General features: G+C 33.8%; 1 protein-coding gene across 6 annotated transcripts in view; it reads right to left on the minus strand.

Annotated features, from left to right (window-relative positions):
* Positions 1-22,581, minus strand: part of RAPGEF2 (Rap guanine nucleotide exchange factor 2) — a 235,440-nt gene that overhangs the window by 18,211 nt on the left and 194,648 nt on the right. For all 6 annotated transcript variants that reach the window (XM_090288745.1, XM_090288741.1, XM_090288742.1 and 3 more), the window contains 10 exons: positions 21,065-21,242; positions 15,161-15,297; positions 14,380-14,538; positions 8,529-8,681; positions 8,111-8,275; positions 5,789-5,896; positions 5,493-5,696; positions 5,282-5,390; positions 4,419-4,665; positions 61-218 (listed from right to left, as the gene is read on the minus strand). In XM_090288745.1, the coding sequence (XP_090144871.1) occupies positions 61-218; positions 4,419-4,665; positions 5,282-5,390; positions 5,493-5,696; positions 5,789-5,896; positions 8,111-8,275; positions 8,529-8,681; positions 14,380-14,538; positions 15,161-15,297; positions 21,065-21,242 (1,618 nt within the window). The remainder of the gene's footprint in view (positions 1-60; positions 219-4,418; positions 4,666-5,281; positions 5,391-5,492; positions 5,697-5,788; positions 5,897-8,110; positions 8,276-8,528; positions 8,682-14,379; positions 14,539-15,160; positions 15,298-21,064; positions 21,243-22,581) is intronic.

A 22,581-nucleotide genomic window follows, 5' to 3' on the forward strand; every position in this document is an offset into this window, starting at 1 on the left:
TTACACATCAGAAGGAATGCGATTATTGCAATAAAACAAGAGAAGTGTGGGCAGTCTCACCAGGAGTAGTACTGAAGTCTAAAATGCGATGATGTGACTGCAATAAATCAGGATTGCTAGATGATAAGGTTCCACTGACGGGTAATGCGGTTGGGATATGCTTCGTCTGCCTCAACCCAACTATGCTGTCATCTTGAGACTGACCAATCCCAATATCACTGAACAAAGAGAAAAATTAGGAAGTAAGTAACCAACAAGTTAGGAAGTTTAATTCATCAATATATAATAGCACAAACCATAAATACAAATCACATTTCATAAAACATGCAGTTAATGTAAAAATACTGATGAATTTTAACCCTGGCTGGTTTGGCTCAGTGGATTGAGCGTCGGCCTGCGAGCTAAGTGTCGCTGGTTCGATCTTCCAGTCAGGGCACATCAGAGAAGGAAAACTCTGACTCCAAAAAACCTCCGCTGCCTTGCGGCATACCTCTTCAGGGGAAAGACTAAGGGAGTAAACCCCGACAGAAAATCCGGAGCCGGAGTCCCTAAGGCGGTTTGACGTTGTAGTCAACACCGGCAACTCCTGCGGCGCACCTGAAGCCAAGCTGTATTGACTCCGTCTTTCCCTTGAACCCTTCAGCTGCGAAGAGAGGGGGGGTCTGCTGCATGGGCAACAGCAGACCCTCCATATCACCCTGCCCAGGCTCTGTAGCTTCAGCTTCACTGGAGAGGACACTCCAGCGTCATCATAAGATGTCGATTCAACACGGGAGGAGACAGATACCGTGTCACTCCCGAGTCGGACTGCACAGCCATTCTCGGCGGTGCAGATAGACTCTTAAGAAGCTACACCATCGTCTCTCGAGACGGACGGCTGCCAACTGATGAATTTGGTTGAAAATTACAAAAGTAACTACTGCTTCAGTGTATCCAACTCAACTTGTTTTGCTGTTAGTGCATAGTATGTTTCTTTGAAACCTATGTCTTTTTAATACAACAAATCATAACAAATATTAGTAGTTTCTCAGTACAGAAATATATTCAAGAAAAGATAAGTTCTATTCCAATGGAAACAGATTTTTTGGAAAGTACATTAAAAAGAACACATTTAGTTCTCACTCAACTAATGGCTTCTGCATCAGGAGAATAAATTGTTTTATAATCTGACCTTCAAGAAATGAAAAAGATTGGGTAAAATGAATAAAGGGGAAAAAAATCCAAACTGTCCCAATTTCATTCTCCAAAGTTTCAGAGAAATAAATGATATCATTATGAAGTCAAATGTAAATAAACCCTGACACAGAAATTATTTCTTGATTACAGAGCATAAAAAAGCAGCGGTGCATGGTGCCATTTCTTAGCAGCAAAGAAGAGGCAATGGGAATCCAATGACTCATTTTTAATTTTCTACTCAAATTTTCTACTTATAATTTATGTTCCCAGAAAAATACTACTTATTACAGATAGCTACAAACTCAGTTCCATTTATAAAAAGCTTGTTACTATGGACAACTCTGAAAACAAGATTTAAAACATGATATAATAATATATAAAATTTATTTCTAGATTTGAGGGGTCAATAGTTTTTAAAACAAAACATCAAAATAAAAAAAATATGCATGCACACACAAAAAAACGACTAGATCATAAGCAAATGGTTAGAGCTCTTTCTGGTTTCTATAAACACTTCGAAAGAAGAGGAAAGAAAATTATACTAAGGTTGGAATGTCATAAAATTGAAGTACTTAGCATCAATTAGATTTTCAGACATTAGGGCTTGACAATAATACTAATTAGTTTTAATGGCTAAGATAAAAAGAGATCTAGCAACATTCTCTCTATGTTTTTTTGGGGGGGGTAAAATAGATATTATTAAGGTAACTGGGCAAGGACAAGAGCTTTCTTTTAAAAACAAAAATAAAGATAACTTTAGTGTAAGTTCTTACAAATTTAATTTCCATTTAAGCACATGGAGGTATGCATATAAAGACCAGAAGTATTAATGTTCTGTGAAACATTCAAACCTTCATATAGTTAGCTGAATTTTATTATTCAATCATATAAACCAGGCTTTACTGCCAAAAATATCAGATGTAATACATGACCTGAGATACTACTATGGGCTCAGGCCAAAGATATAGTTGACTGGGCCACTCCTGGTACAAATAAATACCAGTAAATACCAGTATACTTGAGACATACTCAAAAGGCTGCTTTCTTAAGAAACATTTCTGCCACATTTTAACACCTAACATGAACAAACTCTCTTCTCTCACCAATATCTGTTATCCACACATATGTGGATAGTCTCAGATCAAAACTACTTTACATTCAAGAGAATTCAGAAATACTGGCCTCTGAACACAGCCTCTTATTGTTCGACCTTTCCAGCTCTCTCACTGTTACTGAAATTGGTTTTTTGGGCTTTGTGGATTTTAGTCTATTGACTTACTCCCTATTTTCTCTGGGTTCATTGGTATCTCTACTTACCTGACAAACAGACCTAAATCCTACAATCTTCCTGCCTCACTCCTTTCTTCCCCTACTACTGATGTCACTCTACCTTACCTATCTTTGGCAGTCTGCCATCAGTCAGCATCTCAGCTTACTGAGAATGTGAGAGCAAGAGGAAAAATAAAACTAAACCAAACCAAACCAAACAGTATACCTAGATTTCTCTGACTAGTTCAGTGCCTTTGTCAAAAAACAAAAAAAAATCTTCATAAAATATGCTGGTTTCTAGGAGAGAAATGTTTAAGTAGTAACCAGGATTAAATCAAGTCTATCATACCAATATATAGATCCTACATTTTATTAAGCCTTCTTTTAAATATAATTATTTTTCCTTTTAATTGCATTACAATATAAATTATTGCAAATAATTTTACATAATAAAAATACATAAATGATTCATCTATTTTTTATAAACAAAGATGCTTCATCAGTGTTCTAAATTCAACACATCTAATTATTATTGTTCTTTCCCTTTCTCTAGCGTTTGAATATCTTTCTAAATACACATAGAACAAAATTATACATAGTATTCTCATACTGTGTACCAGCCAACACCCTGTACTGTGCATGGATTACATCCCAGTTCTGATATGTCACATTTCTATTAATACTTGCCAGAGTCATGTTGACTTTTGATTTTTTTAATGCTCCTAATTAACTCATAGTTAAAAATTACTCTGAGATCTTTTATTGTTATTGTACTGCTAATAATTCTACATTTAAGTACATTTTTAAAATCTATTTTAAAATGAGGTTTTTTTTAAATCAAGAAGGGTCACTTTCAAAATCAATTTCTGTCTTCTGTAGTGTAAGCAGACCTAATCTATGGCCCTTTGGAAACTTACTCAATATAAACATACTTTCAAGTCCCTAAATAAAACCATCACACTCCTTGCTTATCCTTAGGACTCTGCTGTAGAAGTCTTTTGTAGCTGATACAAAAATACCGATCATTATAATTCAATGAAGACAACACAAGTTTGACGTTCAACGAGTCAGTAGTATATTCTAGACCGTATCTCTCTAATCTGTGGATGAAAATTCATCTGAAATGGAATTTAAAAATAAAAATGCTTGACACAGTCCTAAATGTCTATACTATATCTACTGCTCCTTTGTAAAGGCCCATTAAATTATCAAAGAAAGAAAATAACATATTTTCAAGTTACCTCTTACCAGTGTAGTTTGAGGAATATAATAAATAAATTTGGTGCATCCATGTTATTTAACATTAAAATTTTTTGACTGATGGTAACTGAGTTATATAAAACATCCTTAGACTCAAAAGAAACTAAAATAAGAAATAACCAAGCAAAAAAGCAAAGCTAAAAAAACTTGACACCAACAAGTTTAGTCTAGTCTGAGCTCCTGGCATGAATACACAGCCAAGAGGAGATTCAAGACACACCTGACATTCTGACTGTAGAGCCCATGGGAGGAAGAAAAGGAGTTCTATGCTTGGTTGCTGATATATTGGCAATGGTTAAAGAACTGAAAGCAGAAAAGAAAGGAACAAAAGAGAATGGCAAAGATGAACAGTAGCAATGATTCGGTTGCAAAGAGCAGGTGCTGATGGTAAGGAAGGTACCCAGAAACAAAGAAACAGTAGTGAAAACACAGGGAAGACAGGAGCAATCAACATTATTTTTTTTAAGTCTAAATGAGAAATAGAAAAATAGTTCAAATGAGGACGTGCTAAACTCTAATGTTGATTGGGATGGGCAAGTAAGTAGCAAAATCAGGATTAAAACACACTTTGTTGTTTAACATTTCATCTAAGTTCAGGCATAACAGCTTAAAACCTTTTATAGGTTCATATGAATATTAATTACATCATTCCTGTTGCGTATTATTATAACACACACACAAAAACAATGCACACAAAATTTACAGACACTTACTTATATGGTTTCTGTGGCAAGATACTGATCCGAGTCTTGTCAAGTATCTTCTTTAGTTTGTTCCTTCCTCCAACCGTGTTGGCTTTACTTTTTTTATTTACCTTTTCAAGTCCTATCACCTGTTCTACATCTACAGCAAGATCTGGAATGGAGTAGCGACTGGCCTTTTTGATGTCTCCAATTTTAGGAAGGTGAGGGGCACCATTTCTTTTCTCTTCTGACAATCTCGTTAGAAGTTCTTTAAATACTAAAATGGAAACAAACACCACAAAATGCCCACTATAAGAAATTTTAATAACTCAAAGGCAAATGTAGAACTTGGAAATAGATGAGATGTATAGACTTCAGCTATTAAACCTGTAATCCTGTAGGAAAACACCACTCCAATGGAAGAATGACAAGAATCTGCTTTGCAATGTTGTTCTATCATTTCTACTCAGAATAAGTTAAAATAGAGGAGTATGTTCTTTAAATGTACAGGTATTTAAAAGGGTTATGAGTAAAAATATCGATAAAACATAATTTTTATGGTCCTCACATCAATAGATTCTGATTTAGATCTTTTTACATACTTACATAATTATATATCTATGCATTTGACTATATTTTTATTCTTATGATGTTTGAAGTATTAATTATAAAATGACTTTTTATTATTATACATAGTATAATTATAGTATAAACCTGCAAGGTCAGAAATCACCAGTTCAACTCCCAGCCTGGGTTGCGGGCCAATCCCCAGTTGGGGCACATGCAAGAGGCAACCAATAGATGCTTCTCTTTTTCTCTCTTTCTCCCTCCCTTCCTCTCTATCTAAAAATAAATAAATAAAATCTTTTTTAAAACTATGCAAAAATACTTACCAAATAAATTGGTTTTCACAGTGATAGATAAATGTGTGTTATTTCTAAGAATTTCCATGGCTTTTGACAGCTGAATATTTTCAAAATTTTGACCATTTACTTCTAATATCTACAAATAAAATTATAAAATTAATTTCAATATCTCAATTGATTGAAGAAAAAAAAAGACACCAACATTCACCCTTGAAGTCTCGATTTAGAAATAGCATACCTGATCCCCTCGTTTCAAGCCTGCTTCAGTTGCTTTGCTACCTGAATCGACACTGTCCACAAAAATTCCAAATCCCTTCTCCGAGCCTCCAAGTAAGATAAAAGGCAAAGGAGCTTCTCGGGATGGTTTTGTTAATGTCATTAGTCTTCTTTTTGCTTTAGCTGCACAGGCAATATTTAATAGCCTTAGGTGTCCACCCATTTTCTGTAAGAGTTCAGAAAGAGTGGTGTCAAAGACAGGCTGAATAAAATGAACTCACAGATGATGGTTTTAAAAAAAAAAATCACAACTATTACCTCTCTTTCCAGATTATTTTCAAATTCTTCTAGAAATCGAGTCATCGCAGGATCTCCTTCAAAGTCATTGAAGTGATTATTTACCCACAATAATACTACCCGTGTAACCTGAAAAATTAATTGTTTTCAGTAGGTTTTCTAAAAATTCAGTGCTAAAAATTCGCAATTAAGGTGATTTCAAATATAATACCTAACAAACAGCTTACCTAGTAACAACGAACAAGAAAATAAACTAAGTACAAAAATCCTCCACAAGAATTTTATTCATAAGAAAATGACCATCTGAAAACATATATTTATAATTTGAATACTGACTTTACATTGTTTTGCCAAGAAGGATTTTGAATCTGTGAAGGATGGTAATAAACTTACATCTTACTCACTGTCAAAATATATTTGAAACAGGTCACAGTAAAAATGAAACTATACTAAAATCAAAATAAGACACATTTGAAAACAATACAGGCCTAAGGCAGAATAGATCAAAAGAATGAATAATTTTAAGCCTAGGAAGATCTAGAAGGGAACAAGTTATAAAAGGAAGGAGCTAGCGGGGAGTTACATAGTATTTGTTAACAGTAAGATTTAGAACGCTTTTATCACCTATAATTCTTCAGGAAAAATGAATAGCCTTTTCTCACCCTACAGACGTGTTTTCCCACAGCTCGACACCTTTATACGGGCCGACATACACACTGACCGTTATGGAATTCCTTTTTTGTACCCAGCAAGAACTGTGTGACACTCATTAGACTGTAAGTGCCATGGGTACAACAACTTTATGTTATGTTCTGAGGGCATTCTTCATGGTTATAACAATGTCTGGTATAAGGTAAATTCTCAATAAAATTTTACTAAATTATGTGAGTATAACTTCATCTTTAAATATAAAAGTATTTGTTTTCTTTTAAATGAATTTAATTTTACAAATACGGACAACAAAATAAAGAACGTTTTCTGCAGAATTGTTTTCAAACATTAACCCCTTAAAATGAGAAAATTAAGCATGCTATTCTAGCAGTAAAGAAACAGAGATGATAATAGAAAGTTAACTTTTAACTATAGTTTAAAATACTGTTTATAGTTAATATACTATGACAAATTATAGTATAAACCTGACTAATCATTCAGGAGCCAAATCTTGGTATTTATATTAATTTTATGCCATTTACTATCAATTTTTCAAATTTAGGAAACATAAGATGATCTCCCTTAAAACTGTATCTCACGCCTGACCTTTTCATAAAATTAAAATTTTGTAACTGAGAAGCCAACTTAAAAGTCTACTAGCCAAATTACAACTTTGAAAAACAAGATTCATAAATCGTAAGTTAAAAACTACCAGCTACCACCAACAGCAAACAACCTTTAGGATGTATTAAGTGCTGGCTCTGAGCCAGGCACCATATAAAGAACATTACTTCTATTATTCATTTTCACTTCAGTCCCAAAAGGATGTTGATTATTCATTTTATTTTATAAGTAAATAAAGAAGTGTCAGAAGGGTCAAATGGCACATAAGGTAAATGGCAGAGGCAATACTGAACTCAAGTTTTTACAGCTGAAGACCTCGGCTAAGCTCTCTTAGGCTTGTGACTATTCTCAGACTATGAACTGAAGAGCAACACTGTCTAAATGATTTCTGTAAGGCCACAGAACTAGTCAGTGGCAGAACCAGCACTAGAGCTTGGGACTTTTCACTGTTCCTCTCCTGCTCTGAATTTTCCTACCCTGCGTTTCCCAAGTCTGTCTCATGTAAATCAGACTGCGCATGGAAAGGGGAAATGAATACGGACTATGATTAACTCTCAAACCTTATAAGACTATGTAGTTTATCATCCAGTCCAGCCTTGATACAGTTCTCAAGAGCTGCTAAAGAGGGTCTGTTTAGAATTATATTACTGGGACCTCCCAGCCAGCAATGGTTGTAATGAAATGCTGCTATGGTACTAATTTAAAAATTGTAATTTTTATCTGGTGTACACTGAACATTTATTGAACAAGAGAATGCAGATTCCTATGGAACCCAGATGTTTGGGAGTTGTATTTTAACACATTCCCAATAGAACTAAAATTTAAACATTTGTTGGCCAATTTACTAACCTCTGCATAAAAAAAAAAAAAAAAGACATTTCTAAGACTGAACCCAGAAACCTTTAACAAGAACTAACATTTGTATCACTTGCTTAAAAAGTATACACTCTTATTCCTTTAAAATAATCTGAACATAATTGCACGACAAACATACATATATTAAAGTATCTTTAAGTTTATATATGAGTATTTCATATTTAAAAGTCAAACTAGAATATCTTTTCCAACCTTATCCCTGAGGCTCGGGTCATTAAACCACTCCAATAACTTTTTGCCCACTTCCATTGGGCTAGAAAGGAAAGTCCTATAAGTCAACAGGAAGTCTTCTATGAACGTTGGATCCACCACCGAATGCTCTTCCACCAAATGCATTGTTAATCTTTCTGAGGTGCCCTGTAACAAATAAAAGGTTTAATGAATCATTACTCTGCATAAATGGCATCTACGTGGTACCCTGATTTCAGATCTTCAACAGAAGATGAACTGAGTAGTGGTATATATAATAATTGGTAAAACTGCTGTTCGTCATACAAAGATTTTTTACAACTGGTAACTTTTCAGAGAAATTATGCCCTAAAAGCAGGTAGGGGAATCTCAATTTGTCCTAACTGCTACGACCAAAAACATAGAGCTATGTTTGTCTTACCTTGATGACGATGTGCCCCTTTCTTGTTCCTGTTCTATCAAGTTCTCGGTGTTCTTTCACCATAACTATTTCTCCCTCCTCCTCCACTTTTTGCATGTTCTTTTCCACTTGGTTGAGAATACGGCAATAATCTTGCTGGGCTATGCAGACAAACTGGAATAAAACAGAAGTCACATGTTAATGATAAAGTACTTGCAAGAGATCTAGCAGTACTAATAATTCAGTGTTTTAATTATTTAACTGACATTTTTCTATGTCTTTCCCATACTCTCTAATGAGTGCAGTAATGAACCTTAATCATAATTCTCTACTTTTTAATGTATTTCTTCCTTGGTCCAAAAAGAAAAAAAAAAGGTTTCATTTTTTAGAATATTTATATTTTATATTAAAAATCCTAACAATTAAAAAAATCAGAAAAGATTAAAAGAGTCCTTACTCAGGTATCTCTGACAACTAAAAAGTATTATAGGAGGGAATGGAATCTTAGGAGGATAAATATAAAAACATAATTACCATTTAGTGGATTTTAAAAGTTCGAAAAAAATTAAAAGTAATATTTTAAAATAAAGATGGTTTTAATAAGACACCAAAATTCCATGGACACGTGGAGTAGCTATTATAAATTTGCTGATTATATTGATAAAAAATCATTTTAGAAAGTCTGTTCAAAAAAAGGTTGATAAAACAAGCCTCATACTTGTTAAACGCAAATCATTATTCCTTATAACTGGTACTGAGGGTGATCCTTGAGCTTAAAGAAAAAGTTAACAGTAATATACACATCAAGCCATTACTTCTCCATGACTCCAAATATAAATAATTTCAGGACTCAGGGCAAACCATTAATTACATTCCTTACAGCAGTTTTAAAGAAAGTTAAGAATGAATTACAAAAATCACTTATTACACAAATTAACCAAAGGCCATTGTCGCCTCTAAATTTTGAGTGATTATTCATTTCTTTTTCTCTTTTTATGTGAAAAAATGAAAAAAAGGGATGGTTAAATTACAGCATATATGTAATATGAAACAGTCATCCAAAATCATATTTTCATAGGATATTAGAGTTCTGGCTTAAGGTTCATGGTATTACACTAAATATTTTTAAAGGTGAAAAATCAAATAATGTAATATTCATAATGACATCATCATTATGAGTATATTGCATTAACCTTACAGAACTTTCTCTTTTTTTACTTATTTATTTATTAGTTTATCCTATTACGGTTGTTCCAATTTTTTCCCCCTTTGCCTTCCTCTGCCCAGCCCACAGCTCCCCAGCCAACCCCACTCCCACAGTTGATCCCCACACCTTGGGTCAGAACTTTCTCAATGTATCCTCTAAATCATCCCATAAGGAAGGTACTACTATTGTCCCCACTGTACAGATGAGGACACAGCTCTAACATCAGCATGCTAATTTGCCCACTGTCTCATAATTATATGCTTGCTAATTTTTAAAAATTGTATATATGAATATCAAAATCTCAGAAGGAAATATAACTGTTAATAATAATTATTATTTGAGCAATATAAATTACAACCAACATTTTTAGTATACTTTTCTATATTTTACATACTTATTTCATAATCAGTAAAGTCTGTTTTTTATTTTTTATTTTTTTTTTACAAAACTAGCAGAAGCAGTTCACACTCGAGAAATAGCATATTATAATACTGTTTCTTCCACTAGGTTGTTTGATATAATATCACTAATTTTTCTATTAAGGGTTTAGAATAAAAAAATTAAAATTCAAAGGATATAGGCTTTTCTTATTATACATAGTTTAATTCACTTTTAAAAATTCCTTTAAAAAACCTATTTCCATTACACTAACAAGAGGAATAAATATTATATATATATTTTGAAATATGCAGTCTGTAGTCTCTTGTCTCAAAAACATATATCACTAAATAATTTTATACTCAGTTTTAGAAAACATAATTTTATCATTTTTCTCATTTATCTCCTAAAATATATATCCCTGAGTTAAAATGAATGAGTAAACAGAGAAAAGAAAATGTTTTTAGAAAAGAAATATACTAAAATTAATCTTCTTGACTTAGAATTTAAGGAAATTACATAAGTTTGATTTAAGGATTCAGATTTGCATTAAATCCAAAGTTAAGGGTGGGCTTAGGACTGATTGATCCAATGAACCAAATATGTTAGGAAGGACTCAGGCTCTTTTGGTCTCTGTACAAACACACACATTTTGGGCTTCAACATGAAGCGAGTTCCTCACGGCTCTAAGACACATGCCAATGACAACCGAGCTTCATTCAGAAGCAGGAGAGTGAGCGAGAACACTGTTTCTAAGTTTGGGCATCTCTTCAGTAACTAAAATACCACCCAAAAAGAAAAGGAAATCCCCAACTGAATTTCTAATATAGCCATACAGCCATATAGAGCTGATATATAAAAGAAATTTTAGATGAAGACATTTATCTATATTTTTATTAGATTTATTTTTGCTTTAAGAAGTTTATAGACCTAGCGAGAAATCCATAGGTAAACTATGATTTTAACTGATATAATGAAGTAATAGAAAATTTGTGAATTATATACATAATTGTTTGGGTGAGGTTCACACTTTCAGACAGCTATTAACATATAGAAGTATGTGTTACAATCTTGGCACTCTGATATAAATAAAAAATCCAAACAAGTTTCTGCTTATAAAAAGGCCAACGGGAATGGGACACATGACATCATAATTTATATTTAGAAGAAAAATAAAAGAGAATAAAAGAGTGAAGTATAATTAAAGTTCAATCATAATACAGAAGAGTCAACTTTCATTTTATCTATGCAACTGCTTTCTCCTGCAAAACTACTTTATAAATTCAAAGCATCATTAACTCCCATGGTCTCAGGAAGAGGTGAGTCTAATAGATTTACCTTAAGAGGTTAGATCTATTTACGCTGGTACTTTGAGTCTGTAAGAGAAATTCATACCTAATTGCTCACACTTTGAAGGGTGTAGGGGTGGGCTAAGAAATGCCTGGGGTGTCAGTGGCAGGCCTAAGATACAGCAAGTAGAGAAGGAAAAAAGGAGCTGGAGAGAAAGAAAGAAAAAGAGGGAAAGAAAGAGGGAAAGAAAGAAAAGAGAGATGCACATACAGGGAATAGAAAACCATTACCAGTCACATGGTACCATAAGGATGTCTACACCTAGCCCTGCCTTTATCCTCCAAAGCAAACAGGGGAAGGAAAATAAGACACTGAGAGGAGAGAACTGGAAGAGGAGCACAGAGAGAAGGGATCCAGAGCCAACACAAGCCCGAACCTATCATGGGATCCAATAAATAGAAATAAACGTTAAATTTAATCCACTCACTACTGTGTCCTTAGCCTTAACCTAAGCTCAACTACATATAACATAACCCAATAATTTTTTTCAGAACACACTGAAATGTAAGAAAATGAGATCTGATCCCAACCAAAGTTGCTTCTTCTTGGTAAACAGAACATCATTTTTGTTCATGTCTTTCAATACCTGTCAATTGCCTACCATGTGCTCAGTAGAAAGATAGCCATATATTAAGGCCATCTTATGCATGAATGAAAATATGATCCTCACTGTTTTCCTAACATGATCTAACATTTGTACTTTTGACAATTTGTAACATTTTAACAGAAATACATGAACATACTATTCCAAAAAAACATTAACATCAAATGGTCTAACTTCCTTCTCCATCCTTCTCAGGCCTGACAGATGGGTTTCGGCAAGTACAGGAGTGATTCCTGAAACCCCCGACTGAACATGTTCCTTTTACAGGGGCTTAGCATGAAGTGGAGAATAAGAAAGAGACTTTCTCTTTGTATATCTGTGAACTCATATAAGGAGCTACAGGAGTCTAGGTGTTTTAATCAGTTTTCCTTTCTAATCAGTTTTCTTCTGGAGCCTACCTTGCTGGCTATCACTCAGGGTTTCCTACCAGTTCCTCATCCAGTAAATAAATAGATGAGACTTTCTTCCCTAACAAACACCTCCTTCCTTTCCCTTTCCCAGACTCCCAGATAAATATTTAATGTTACCTGGTACATTTGATGTTACTTAAGCTCTCTATAATATACAATCATGTAACATTTTAATCAATTATTCTGAAACATTTCTGTGCCTCTTATATCACTTCAGTCCCATGATTACAAAATTTCTAACAAAACAGTTGGCCAATTGAAAGGCACGAATTCTCAAAAATAAAATAACTCTACTTGCCCTTCAAAGGCAGACACTCAGACTCAAATGCCCTAGCAACGTGGACATGTAGAATGGTTCAGGGAGGAACAGAGTAGAGATAACAGGATGGAGAAACATTTACAATTTTCTAGCCTGTTTGGACTCGGTTTGGCTTTGTTGTTTTTGAAGTACATTTCCAGACCTGAAATACCATTTCTGATCTCTTTAAATGCACGTTTCCAGGCCAAATAAAGACTTCAAGATTTACCTACATTTTGTTTTCCTATATTGTTCAAAATAATTGAGAGTTGACTACATTTGGAATGCTTTTCTGCCATTACATATTCAAAACATTGAAATCTTGGCCATTTTTTTCTCTACAGTGCTCACTGAAAGCATTATTTGGCAATATTATTTTGATTCTCTTGGTAAGATGATTTTATTTACAACCATGGTCATTTTCCCTTTTAGTGAGTAAAAAGCTTAAAATGAACGCTTAATGAATACTATTTAACACTTATCAGGCTATAAAAATTCAATGATGTTCTCTTAGAATAGAGTATATTCAGATGTATTTCATACCACAGACCAATAAATACAACAAGGACGTAACACGAATCTGTCAAAGTCAAATCTTCCATTCTTCCATTTTATTTATATTAAAATATTTCATATTTCAAAGATAAATTTTTAAGACAAATTAAACACTTAATAACAAAAGTATCTTAAATTTACTTCTTACTAACACAGAGGTTACCAGTTATATTAATTATCAATTAAATTTCACATCTGATCTCAATATTTTCTCTAGTCTTTAATTAAATGCTTTTAAATAATGAATATACCATAATATCAGCACTGATATTTTTCTTTGCTATCAATTATTTTCTTTATGTTAGCAACTATTTTTTTACTAGCAAAGTCTTTCTACTGATTCATATGAAGAATAATTTTCATAACTTCTAAACTTAATTCCTTATTTTGTATATATTTAAATAAGAACACTGCATAACAGTATCAGATCATCTTTATTAATCTATTTATAATTTCTTTTGATTTTTAAACATTTTATTTTATTTATTTTTAGAAAGAAGGGAAGGGAGGGAGAAAGAGAAGGAGAGAAACATAGATGTGCGAGAGATAGTAAGTACATCAATTGGTTGCCTCTTGCATGTGCCCCAACCTGAAGGCTGGGCCTGCAACCCAGGTATGTGCACCGACTGGGAATCAAAACTACAACCTTTGCTTTGCGGGATTATGCTCAACCAGATGCTCAACCAACTGAGCCACGCTGGTTAGGGCATAATTTCTTTTTATAATGTGACTTTTACTCCCATATATATTGATGACTAGATTATCAATTATTAATAGAAATTTTAAAAAACCATATTTATAGAACATTTTTTAAAATAGAAAACTTACTTATAGAACACTTAGTTTTGTATAGTTCAGATAACTTTAAGGGAGATTTCTTTTTAAATTTCTTGAGATATGATAACATTAAAGCACTAAAAACACTAAAAGTAATAGTTCTACTTAAAAATATTACTTATAAATCTAAAAGATGGCCTATTTATGTAGATGGAAAAACCTTACCACTACTGCACATATGTGTTCTTTATTAAGCATACTCAAAATAAACAATTTTTAATGACATGTTATACCTGGCAGTCATCCACCTTTGTTCTCATTACTCCTTTCATGTATTCTTTGTCCATGGTAGGAGACACACCAAAACTATTTCCCATACATAATATTTCTGCTTTTCCATCTGGATAAGTCACTTCTACAGAACCATTCAGAATCACTGACCAGGAATCCAGCTAATTCAAAAAAAGTGAAGACAAATCAGAAGATAACATCATGATCATGCAGCTGTTAAGTGCTAGAATGGTCCCTACAAATGATTTAGCAGTTCTTTATTCTAAAATGGAAGAAATACGTAAAGTTAACCGTTTATCAAATTCATAGTACAAGGAATAAAGCACAGCCATATATCTTCGTATTACCGTGTCTAGCACAGGGTGCACGTCATTCCAGTCTCTTAATTTGACTTCTAATATTCTTCTCTAAAATGACATAAGGGAAAAAAAATCTCTTCTATTCCTTAAAAGATATGTAGTAAATAAGAAAAAACTGATCACCACTACCTCAATAAGAACATCAGTTTCTTCTGAAAAGAACACTGTATTCTGAATTTAAATTATACAATCTGTAAAATCAACACATATCTTTATTAATGTCTGAAATATATTAAATAATTGAAAATAAAATACGGATTTGTAATACTTTGACATGATGAGGAGTGTATCATAATTCTTGACGTATTCAAACCTGTTGTCTATTGTTTTTTTAAAGGGAAAAGGTAAGAATTGGGTTTTGTTCATTTGGTCTATTGCCGGAACATCAAACAGCAACTTTTAAGTGGTAGAAATATCGACTAACCTCTTCTCCGTCATTTAACACTATGGTCCCAGCTCTTTCCACCACTGCAAATACCATCACAGCACAGAGTTCTCGTCTCACGGACATTGTCATATTGGCAAAAGCAGGCAACTGGTGCATAAATTCCAAGAGTTGTTCTGAAAAGCAACCGTTCCCAGTGTAAAAATTACAACTTAAAAACAACAGCAACAAGCAAGGATTCTTCATTTTTAAATGCCCTATAATTTGACCCATTGAGAAATACAATTATTTTAAGGATCTTTAGGACAAGTTAGATTTCTTGCAGGTCAACAAAGAATTCTGTCATTATGGAAATGGTGACATTTCCTTGTTGTTTCAGGAGTAATAGTGTACACTGTCATTCAAATTTCTAATGAGAATGAATACATTAATAATCTTCAAGTGAGAAATTTCTATTGAAGGTGAACTGTGATCTTATTAAGGATTATTAAGGGGTGAAATGATAAGCTGAAATGAAAGAGAGCTCTGAGAATTCTCCAAAAGTCATTCCAGTCTATTCAGGGTCCATTCAGTGACAAGAGGAAGCCCCAAACAGTGAGTAAAAATAACTACCTTCAATCTAAAGATATTCCAGAATTTAGAAACCAAGAATTATTTTCAATGGATCAGAGAAATGAATTAAAATTTTATATTACATGACAGATGAAAATGACAATTATACATTATTTCTTACCCCACAGACTGACAAAAAAGAAAGACAAGTGTGATCCCTCTACTGGCGATGCTGTGGGAAGCGCTTATACTTTGGCCTAGCTCTAGCTGTTGACAAGATGGATGACTTCATGTGAAGCAAGTTACAATTGTTTCTGACATATAGTCAATGAGACAAAAAAAAAAAAAAAAAAAAAAAGATGGATGGCTTCACAGTCTTTTCAAGTCCTGTGGTCTCTATTTTTAATTTTCTGTATTATTAGATAGCTTTACTAATTACTTACTACATTCTTTCCTCACTTCGCCACGGCTCTCTGAAGTACATATTTTCTTTTTCTTTTTTTTAAATTATATTTTATTGGTTATGCTATTACAGTTGTCCTGATTTTCCCTCCCCTGCTCTCCTCCACCCAGCACTCTCCAGTCCCTCAGGCAATCCCCCCGCCATTGTTCACGTCCATGGGTCATGCGTATAAGTTCTTTGGCTGCTCCATTCCTTATACTGTAGTTTATATCCCCATGTTTTCTTTTTCACCACACAGAGAGAAAACAGGCTCCAAGTCATATAATTAGGAGGTGGCAATGACATGATTCAGGATTGTCTGCCTCCAAAGCTCATGCCGGACATTATGGCAATGAAGAACACAAGGTGTGCGTCAGACATCATTGGAATACTTATAGGTCATATTATTTTGGAAAAGTTTAATTAATTCCCTTAAGGTTAGGGTAAGGGTTATTCTCACTCATAAAATAATATACCTACCCTTACTGGACATTTGTGAGGATCAAATGTAATAAAGATGATAAATCCTTAGCACAGAGTAAATATTTAATAAATGTGAACAGCTACTATTGTCTTTATTATTATATTCATATCTTTCCAACTTTCAGCTAAGTAGAAATTCCACTATATTTTTCTTGTCACCACATAATGAAACTCTCCCTATGCACATTCCTTCTAGCTATTAAAATTTATTATAAATTTTGTTATTAGATATAGTTAATTGCAAAAAACAATGTAAAACAGGAAAAATAGTTCACTATATGAATGTATATTACATGTACACATAAATGTATATTACATTTACAGAAGGTCAGACTGGGTGAATTTCTCTGGTCCAGCTGGGTAATGTCTGCTCTGATTAGACCCTACGTCATCCCTCCTTGTATAAGACTTTTCATTACACAGGGTGGCTTTGGTAATCAGGAGCATAACAATGACAGGTAGTACCCAGGGACTCTGTCCAAGAGAACAGTGTTCTTCAACCTGACCCCAACTGATGCATCAGGAACTCAATTTATTGTTGCAACCAGCATTTTAAAAAATGAAAAAGGAAGAGTATCAAAGCACACCACTTACAGAAAGAATGAGTCCTAAGTGTGTGTTTGTGTTATACCATAAAGGATCATTCCTGGGGATAACAATAAAGCAGCTTTGAAAGCACTGCCAAGAGATGACCAAAATCTATTACCTATGGGAGGTAGGAATCATTGTCTTACAAATGCACGGACCTTTGATTTGAAACTTAAAGGCAAATGAACAAGTTGTGCTCCTCTGACTAGCTCGGCACAGCTCAGCAGCTTCCAGCCTGTTTTCTTTAGCTGTCACCACCCCCCACTCCTCATCGTAAGGTGTTAAAATACTACCTATAGACCACACACTTTACCCTTTTTCTTCCCTCAGTAATAGCCAAGCTTCTCTGAATAAGCAAAGATTCATGGTCTTAAAAAAATATGAGACTGAACGTTGTCAGAAATATTACAATTTCACATAATGTTTAGACAATAATAAACGTTAAACTACTAACACATATGATTGAACAAGGTGAAGTATATAAAAATGAAGTATAAAATACATTCACTAATACTTGATATAATGATTTGAAGTGCCTCACATAGAAGTTTTTCTTGCTTTTTGGCAGATTCCTACTCCACAAAGTAGGTCATAAAATCAATTTGCGATACACGAGTAGTAACTAATATTAAAAAATACAACAGCACAGAAAATACCTGTGTATCACATATAATATTAATAAATAATAAAGGAGAAAGAAAATATCTAATAATAGAAAATGTCCAAAATTCTTCAGTGTCCATTGAAAAACTAAAAAGAAATATATGGTTAACAAGATGGCATCTAAGAGTTTTTAAGACTCACAAAGATTTATTAATGGCATCACTGGTTTTGTAATGACTTACATCTTATTACTATACTGGAGGTTCAGAGCAATTTTTAAAAAAAGCATTTCTACCACCAATATATATCTTAAAAAGGTATAAAATGGAAGCATTCGGCCTTAAAAGCTCAACATAAACTCTGATAATGCTTCAGGGCTCTTACAGTTAAAAGGATTAGAGCGGTCAGGAATTCAGAGCTTGGAACCAGTCAGAAGGTGGTTCCTAGGATAAAAGAAAAGAAAAGGCCCTGGGTGGGAGAAGCAGACTTTTTTACTTCTATATTGCATAGAAGAATCTATTACAATAATACATTAAAGTGGCCTATCTTATTCTGTTTGGAAAGGAATACTGATGTTTATTAAAAAAAAAAAAATTAGCCATTTAAAATAACTTCTTTTTTCCAGTAAATGTGACACAATGGAAAATTAAATAATCCACTTACAGACCAGACACTGAAGTCAATTCAGAAAATTAGCTTATTTGCTTACGTTTGATTTTATGTAAGAAATAATAGTAATATATATATTTTAAAAATCTGTGGAGTTTTTTGGTGGTACATGAAGGGGGAAAAAAGAAATTCTTTTTAAAAGGGTCCAAAGTGGTTCTCTACACCTTAATGTGTCAAGGCCTCAAAACAGAATATTAAATGAACAACCATTCAATAATTGGCTACCTACAAATTATAAGCTGGAGACCAAAAATGAATAAAGTCACTTCCTTCATAGGAATGAAACAAAGGTACACCAAAGAACTTAGGGACCTGCGGCACCCCCCAAATTTTTAATTCCTGCAGTTTTTTAGTATATGACAAAATAGTAGCAGCTTCATTTGGTTCCATTTCCCACCTCCCCAAATACATACCATCCCTTCATTTTTGGGTGTGTAAGGGTAGAGAAAAGTAGGTAGAAAGAGAGGCATCTAAACAAAACATCAATCATACAGATGTCTGCTGTTCATGTGAAAGATATCACTTTAACTAAATACTGGAGGATGAGTTAAATTTAACAAGAGTAATGGCAAAAGTAATAGCTAAAAGAGCTCTCATGTGTTTTATTTTGAGGAAATAGAATATAAGATCTAAGATCTCGTGCAGATCAAACAACATTCATTAGACCTTATCTTTAATAACAATGGTTTATTATTTTAAATAAAAGTATATTTGAATCAGAACCACTGCTGCTTGCAAGAGAATTGGTATTCAAGGAAATGTTATGTACAGTAGAGATTCTATTGACAGGCATATTTAACAAAAAAGTTAGCTTTGCATTATTTTGTAGGAGTCAGCATAGTTCTTGCTTTCCAGAAATGCTAGGAGAGAAACCTCAGATATAAAGTGAAGGTCTTACATTTTTAGGAATGACAATCATCATTTTCTCCCGTAACTATATTAAAACAAACATATTCAAAAGAGAAGATATATTAGCTCCCAGAAATATAACCTCCACATCAACCTGTTCATAAGCAGCGTTCACTCCTATTTTTAAAAATGCTATGAGCAAGGGTTCTGGGTTAAAATGACAAATGGAACACACTTCCATTTTATTCTCCTTTTAAAACTACAAGAATACAATTTTGGACACTGGAAACCAGATGAATGTGCAGTATCAGACAAAGACAGCGAAATGCTATGTTTTCAGGGAGTAAACCAATTTGCACTGCAACACCCTCAAGAGACGTAGAAACTACCAGCACCTCTGGAATGAGGAGTGGCGGAGATGGAGAAGGAAATGGGCTAAAAAAAGGAGAATTTAGAGATTCATATTTGAAAAGCAGTTACGTCTCTTACTTGAGCTGAGATCTAGAGAATAATTATCCAGAAAAGGTTAATGCAGAAGCATTCCTGTCCTAGAGGCCATAAGCACAGCTGTCTCCTCTTGCGCACTTCATTCAGTTCTGAGCCCTTTGAAGGGGAATTATTAAAAAGGCTTCTGTTCATTCTACTTCCCAACCTCCATCACCCCCTAATCCTACTTTTTTCTTCAGACTGCAATAGAGCAAGGATCTACCTGCCTTCTCCCCCACTGAGATTCCAGGCCCTAGAAAAATGCTCTGTACATACACAGAAGGTGCTCAATCTAATTGAATGGTTAGCATCATATGATACTCATCTATAAATAGCGAGCAATTTCTATAAGTGGCTTTATTAGATTTTAATATCTAATCCCAGGTTTGGCTTTCTCATCCTTAATTTCCTAGCATACTTGTATGTATACAGCTTAAATGATAAAACTTTTCTTCATACATGTTTGTCTCCCTCAAACACACAAGCAATGTAATTATGCCCATAATGTCCTATAGCCAATCTCAATAGGTCCTTGAATCTCTCCAAATACATATTGGCCCCAAATGAGTTGGCAGAATGGTAGAACAGATCATTCGGGCTCAGGCAAGTGTGGTTGCAAGTTCTAGATCTGTGATGGAGAGAAGACTCTAACAGATGTCGCTCTCCCCTGCAGTGTTCTGAGGAAGCCAGGGCACAGGGAGTACTCAAACGCTAAATCATTATTACACAATCAAGTCTTGCTCTGATGGGAAAGGTGGAAAAGAGAAGTGAACCTCAAGGAAAGGGAAAGTGGATATAGAGCCGCTTAGCTCGTATGCTGCTAACTTGACATTCTGCTGTTACCTTCTACTCAGCCTCACCTTCATGTGGAATTACAGCAGAAACAAGGTCATCTACATGACAGTTTTACCAACTGCCCCATGACTAATGCTTACACAGAGGAAACATGAACTTAATGAGAACAGTGCTTACAAGAAAATTAATCGAAGTAATATTGTACAGAAGACTGCTTTTAACTTTTTGATAATAAAGTAAGCTAAGAAAAGGCTTATATGAAAAGGTTTTTTATTATAAAGTTTTATCTGTAGACTCTTTAAAGGTACACTGATTAAAATTGATAAAAAATTATTTTTCAACAAATGTTACTGTTGACATAGGGAAATTTATAAATTAATGACTTTTAAATCTTGCTATTCAAGGGCTCTATTATTATATCAGGCAATTTTACTTCCTTTAAATTGCTCTTACATTCGTTTCTCATCCAAACTTACCAATGTCATCGTCTGTCCTGTCAATTGGGTCCTTCTCCAGGCAGTCCCGCACAATGTCCCTGCTCATCAGAGGATCAGATGCCCTCTCGATGTCTTCTTCATCATCATCATCCTCAGAATCCACTGCTGTTTCTGGCAACCCACTCAGGTCCATATCACCAGCCTCACTTTCTGTGGCCTTAAAACAGACCAAAAAAAACTTTATTGAATTTATTGGTATGACACTGGTTAATAAAATTATATAGGTTTCAGGTGCACAATTCTATAACACACCATCTGTATTGTGTGTTCACCACCCAAGTCAGGTCTCCTTCCGTTACCATGTATCTCCCCTGTACCTTCTTCTACTCCCCCCACCCTTTCCCTCTAGCAATCACCATACTGTCGTCTGTGCAAAGAAATCTTAAAACTTTTACGTAAATCTTTTGTACCCAAAAGAAACGAGAACAAATTTAGTTTAAAATATTAAATTTCTATTATATCAATTTTTCCGTAACAAAGTTACATAAATTCAACACCAACAAATATTTACATACCAGGCACTATGTAAAATAATTGCTTCAACAAAATGAGAGACTTTATTTCCTACTGAATTTTTAGTTAGGGTTAATGACTTTATCTCAATATTTTGTATTTTTTACCTGAGCTGTCATATGGCATTTATAACATAGTAAAATAACGAAGCAAAAGATAGTTTATCTTTTCACTCCATTTTTTTTTTAAAGAGAATAGCTGAAGCTTATGTTTATAGTTTCTCAAGTCTAACAAAAGAATTTTAATCCCATTTTTGGTTTGTTAGGTATCATGTCCTGAACTAAAATATGTACATTGTAAGAAAAACCTGAGATGAAAATAATTGAAGGCAATACCTACTGAAGATAGAAAAACTAAAAACAGAAAACCTAGTATCTTCAATAGCTTCCTAAACAAGGCCTTAATGAATACTACTTAATAAATACCATCACGAGCAGAGGTGCTCCAGCTGGGAGAGCACTAAGGCCCTGTGGCCGAGACAGAGAGAACCAGCTGTGGAACGCTCAGAAACACATCACCTACTTTAAATTCAGAATTCACAGAATCGTCTCTAAATTCTAAAATGAAACTGAAGTCAAACTTGGCGTAATGTAGTATGCCAAGGCTGTCATCAGAGAAACCAGGCCAGCATTGTTGTTATTGGAACCTTATTTCTGAAATCTAGAAATGTGACAATTTGTTAATTCTTGTTCTGATTACATTTTCACCCGTTTCATCTTTTTATTAAAAGTGATTACTCATCACAGTGTATTTTCAAGTTTACAATTAGTCCTCTACATACACATTCTTTAATAATAGCCCAGAGCAAAGAAGGGACACTACTGAAGACAGAAAACTCTTTGAAGTATTATAATTATATAACTTAAGTTTTTCCTTTAATTTGTAAACATCTAACATATGATAAGAAATTAAAAATACATTTATACCATCTCAAAGAAACCATTATATCACTTAACTGAATTATATTTGTCTTACATAGAACC

This window comes from Furipterus horrens, unplaced genomic scaffold (assembly GCF_987537825.1).
Source record: "Furipterus horrens unplaced genomic scaffold, mFurHor1.1.pri manual_scaffold_10, whole genome shotgun sequence".
Lineage (NCBI taxonomy): Eukaryota > Metazoa > Chordata > Mammalia > Chiroptera > Furipteridae > Furipterus > Furipterus horrens.